The sequence below is a fragment of the Setaria italica genome, chromosome III, assembly GCF_000263155.2.
Source record: "Setaria italica strain Yugu1 chromosome III, Setaria_italica_v2.0, whole genome shotgun sequence".
NCBI classification, from domain to species: domain Eukaryota; kingdom Viridiplantae; phylum Streptophyta; class Magnoliopsida; order Poales; family Poaceae; genus Setaria; species Setaria italica.
The window spans coordinates 22,269,459-22,274,507 of record NC_028452.1 but is presented as its reverse complement, the minus strand read 5'-3'; the positions used below and the strand labels follow the sequence as shown (position 1 = coordinate 22,274,507).

General features: G+C 56.1%; 1 protein-coding gene across 1 annotated transcript; it reads right to left on the bottom strand.

Annotated features, from left to right (window-relative positions):
• Window positions 1-523: 523 nt before the first annotated feature.
• LOC101753087 (phospholipase A1-Igamma1, chloroplastic) lies at window positions 524-4,041 on the bottom strand. The gene is made up of 2 exons (XM_004962137.2): window positions 2,559-4,041; window positions 524-1,174 (listed from the first exon to the last, which is right to left on the bottom strand). The coding sequence occupies exons 1-2, from the start codon at window positions 3,962-3,964 to the stop codon at window positions 796-798; spliced, it is 1,785 nt and encodes a 594-aa protein (XP_004962194.1). The 5' UTR covers window positions 3,965-4,041; the 3' UTR covers window positions 524-795.
• Between the last annotated feature and the right edge of the window lie 1,008 nt (window positions 4,042-5,049).

Sequence of the window (5,049 nt, the reverse complement as noted above, 5' to 3'; positions counted from 1 at the left end):
TGTAGGCGAGCTTCTTCTGTGGCGTGTCGTTCATGAACGCGCTATTCTTGGTGTGGGTGAGCTGGCCAAGTATATCCACCTCACCACACATAAACGCTCGTTTTACAACCGGGATAAAAGGGTTCGAGGATTTAAATCCCCTTCCAACCACCTTCCAATGACCTCGTTGGGGGCCCTTTTATCCCGGTTTGTAGTAGACAAAAAACCTCACATCCACCCCCCTTATCCCCGTGTAAAGGTGTTTCCAACCGGGATAAGAAGGCAACCGGGACTAAAACTCGGTCACTTGTGGAAGGCTCACCAACCGGGACCTTTTATCCCGGTTGGTGTTTCAAACTGGGATAAAATGCCTCTCAGAGTCTTTTTTTCCCACTAGCCTTTGCAACCGGGATAAAAGGTCCCGGTTGGTGAGCCCCCCACCAGTGACCGAGTTTTAGTCCCGGTTGGTGAACCTTTTGTCCCGGGCCAACTTTAAACCGGGATAAAAGGGGTGGATGGAAAGTCATTTCTCTACTAGTGATGGTACGAAAAAAAACTATCATCTTTTTTACTGTCGTACATATATATAGTTATTATCCGCAGTTGACACAATATAGTTTGTTCCACTTTCGTTCATGTGTCCACACGTGGATTCTCTATAGTCTACACACCCTCTCAACACAAATGCTCGTTCACAGTCCAAACGCTAGCTCTAGTGCAGTAGCTCTGTATGACTGTATCACAGTGCTGGTGGCACGGCATCATCACACGGACAAACGGTTCCCCGGCCATTGGCGCGCGCGACAGTCCAAGCTTTTAGACATCGCGCTTGCTTGGCCGATGAGACCGCAGGTCGTGGCCGTGCTGGTCATCGCGGTGCCGCCGGGCTCCATCGTCCGCGCCGCCGTGGTGGCCTTCGCGGCGATGGCTGCTGCTGCGATGGTGGTGTCCGTCGTCGTCGTGGTGACTATGGTGATGGTGGTGCGGGTCGTCGTGGTCGTGGTCGTCCAGGTGCCATCCGTGGCGGTCCGGCTGGACCCAGCGCCCGTCGCGGCCGCGGACCATGCCCTTGTTCTCGTCCTGGCGCCAGCAGGGTGGCACGCCGTGGTGGTCCTTGAGGAAGTCGCAGGCCTTGTTCACCAGCGCCGGGTCGCGCCCGCTCGCCAGCACGAACCGCTCCCCGCGCCCGTGGTACCTGCAACGAGCGCGCCCAGCCAAAAGGATCACGTCAAGACCTTATAGAAAAAATCACATCGAGAAGTTTATTCATTTCACAGGAGAGATGACGGTGTATTTGATCAAACAAAACGTACCGGGTCAAGGACTCGATGCGGTAAAGCACGTGCAGGCGACATATTATAACCCGTTGGCAGATGGGTAACTAAGGACAGGCTTTAATTACGTCATGCACGTTGATGGTTGCAGACATGCAGGGGGCAGGGCAGGAATAAGTGTGCCTGGGTCTGGGGTTGGTTCCGGTCAGCCTGGCACAGTACAGTACCACGGACCTGCGTGTATGGTATGTATGCAACCCTTACACGTCTGTCTGCACAAGATCCACGAGATCCGCGCAGACGTGCGTTGTTTATGGGTGCCATGACGACGAGGTTGACAGTGCACGAAGTAGTATATATATGAATACGAGCAACGATGCATAGTTTTTGGTGTTAAGATTACGCATGCTCCTATTGATATTGGTCACCTGCCTGCCTCACAGCCTGGCATCTCCTATAAAATTGTGCTTCCAGCTTTGTCGCGTTCTGCTAGTTGAACCTGTAGTGAGCATCTTGCATCGAGCGAAGGCCATGATCAGGCTGGAGGTACGACTGTGGACGGTGGAAGGGATCATCTCTTCAGAATTCAGCGGACTGTTCGCTTCAACTTATTCAGCCGGCTTATCAGCCACCAAACAGTGTTTTTCTCTCACAACAAATCAGCCGTTTCAGCTTTTCAGCCGGCTTATAAGCTGAAGCGAACAGACCCCAGATCTGCTTGTGCTTGCGTAATCTGATGACGAGGCTCCCGTATCTGTTTGTTCGGGGCCCCCATGATACGGATGGCTGGACAAAGCATCGCACACATTTGTCCTTACATATAATATAACGAAGCCTACTAATAACAAGTTTTTTTTATTTGCAACGAACGCACAGCTCGAAGGCGCACGTTTGTAGCTATCAGAAAGCTGCGTGGCGTCTCTCTCGCAGGAGAAGAAACAGAACTTCAGACCAACTGCTAGATAGGTGACCTGTCCTTGCCCGCCTGATTAGCCCACACCAGTTGCCATCGCCGTCTAATCGCACCATTCAATTTCGCGAGCCCCACACACACCATTGATTGAGTTGCTCTCATCTAACGTTCTCTCTAGAACCCCGCAGCCACGCAAATAAAGGCATCGTCCCTTTCCCGCGGCCTGGTGATCGCTCAGCTTCCTCTAAAAAATCAGACACCATGCGATCACGCTTGGCTCGAATGCAGCGTGTATGTACGTGCACCCCCGCTCTGCTACTGTTTGTTGAACACTGTGATACGATGGGTAGTTGGTGAAGGGACGAAGCACCAAAGCTAAGGGACGTACGTACCCGTCGATGAGGTGGAGGTGCGCCTCGAGGTCGTGGTAGCAGGCCGGGTCCATCGTGTCCTTGAGGAACGGCGAGCGCTTGTGGTCGAGCGCCAGCTCCACGCCGACGTGGGTGTAGCACCAGGGCACCCGCAGCAGCCGCTCCGCCACGCGCCGCACCGCCTCGGGCGCCCCCTCGTTCAGCAGGATCCCGGGCATCCGCGTCACGTTGTCGTGCACGTTCACCACCCGCAGCGCCCTCACCCCGAGCTCCGACTCGAACCGCCGCTTGAACGCCGCGTTCCCCACCCGGGGCCCCGCGAACGAGTACACGCACACGGGCGCCACGGCCCTCTGCCCGCCGCCGTCGCCGGCGCCGCCGGCGACGTTCGCGCCGGACTCGGCGATGTCGTAGGCGCTCAGCATGGCCAGGGCGCTGCCGAGGCTGTGCCCGGTCACGGTAATGCTCACGTCCTCGCCCCGCGCGGCGTACCGCGCCACGAGCCGGCGGACCTCCATCAGGACCTGCTCGCGCGCTGAGTACTTGCAGAAGCGGCAGGTGGGGTCCTTGTCCGTGTACAGGTCCGCGAAGCCGGCTAGCACCTTCACCTCCGGGTCCGGGCACGGGATGCCCTCGTCCGCCACGGGGCGGAGGAAGTCCATGAGGTCCGACACCCACTCCAGCCTCGTCACCGTGCCGCGCCACGCGATGGCGATGTCGCGCCGCCCCAGACGCGCGCTCTCCTCGTCGCCGGACACGGCCACGTACCCGATCCAGTTGGCGCTCTGGCTCCAGATCTTGGCGCCCGCGCGGGACTGCGGGAAGAAGTTGGGGAACCGGAAGTTGGACGTCGCGTACAGGTACCGGGACACGGCGTACCCTCGCGCCGCCTCCGGCATGCCCAGCCGCTCGAAGAAGTCGCGCCGCGGGTACTTGCAGCTGCCGCAGTACCGGGAGGACGGGTCGTAGTCGAAGGCGTCGTAGCAGGCCTGCGCGAGCTCGCCGTACCGGATGAGCTCCGACCGGAGCAGAGGGTCCATCGGGTCAAGGAGCCCAGCCCAGTCGTCGCGCCCGTGGATCTCGCGCCACCGCGCGGGCAGCTCGTCCTGGTGCCTCCTCCCGCCGCGGCGCCGGGCGTCGTCGAGGAGGTGCAGGTCCTCCTCCTCTTCTTCCTCGTCCTGAACGTCGTCGCGGTACTGGCCGTGCACAACGTCGTGTTCGAGCTGGCCGACGAGGGAGGCGAGCGCCGCGTCATCCCTTGTGGCCGCGAAGGGGAGCCGCAGCGTGCTCGCGCTTGTGCTTGCGGTGGTGGTGGGTGGTCGGCGAGGGGCTGGAGCGCGCAGGGAGGAGAGCCGTGCGTGGGCGGTGGCGTGGCGAGGGAGGGTTGGGAGCCGAGCGGGGAGGTTGCGGCAGGGGAGGGGCGCCATTGGAAGGCGGGCGCGGGGCGGGTGAGCCGGTGAGGGCGTCTGGTGAGAGAGTACTGAGCCTGAACTCGCGGGTTAGCGGAAGACCCAGTTTTGTGCTGGCGATTGGTGAAGACCGGCGAGGCAGGAACCGGAGGTCAACGCAGAGCCGGGTGGTTCAGTGCTGTATTTTATTTGTACCCGACCGCTATCGCATTTGCTAGAGCCGGAACTACTTGTAGAACTTTCGGCGACGTCACTTGAGTTCTCGTGCAAAGAGTAGAGTGTGCTGTCTTTTACTCGCCTACTTTTGACCAAGATACTTTGTAAACTTTGGCCATGTTTAGTTACTCCCAACTCCCAACTTTGACACTATGCAAAAAGAAGATTCCCCATCACATCAAACTTGCGGTACATGCATGGAGTACTAAATGTAGATGAAATTAAAAACTAATTGCACAGTTTTGTTGTACTTTGCGAGACGAATCTTTTGAGCCTAATTAGTCAATATTTGGACAATAATTCACAAATACAAACGAAACGCTACAGTGTGCTACAGTGCTGTAACAGTAATTTGGCACCTCCCAAATTCCCTAACTAAACAAGGCCTTTACCAAAAGGAACTGAATTGACCTACGATGAAGTACTACGGTTTGGAACTGTCAAGTGATGATCTGTGCCCGCTGGCATTAAACTCTTGTCTGTCAACTACTCAACTTACAAGGGGTGAGGGAATTTCGGGGCTGTTTGGATACGAGGTGCTAAACTTTAACAGTGTCACATCGGATGTTTGGATGCTAATTAGGAGGACTAAACATGAGCTAATTATAAAACTAATTGCAGAACCTTGTGCTAATTCGCGAGACGAATCTATTAAGCCTAATTAATCCATCATTAGCAAATGGTTACTGTAGCACCACATTGTCAAATCATGGACTAATTAGGCTTAATAGATTCGTCTCGCGAATTATACTCCATCTGTGCAATTAGTTTTGTAATTAGCTTATGTTTAGTACTCCTAATTAGCATCCAAACATCCGATGTGACAGGTGTTAAACTTTAACAGGTGTTTCCCAAACACCCCCGCGTGGCCCAAGGACATCCCGCCG

What these genes read in the sequence shown, in the direction of transcription:
- LOC101753087 (XM_004962137.2), bottom strand. Translation starts at nt 3,964, where the DNA reads ATGGCGCCCCTCCCCTGCCGCAACCTCCCCGCTCGGCTCCCAACCCTC. An exon ending in CACCTCCACCTCATCGACGG is followed by an intron (nt 1,175 to 2,558) that starts GTACGTACGTCC and finishes CGCTCGTTGCAG; the next exon opens with GTACCACGGGCGCGGGGAGC.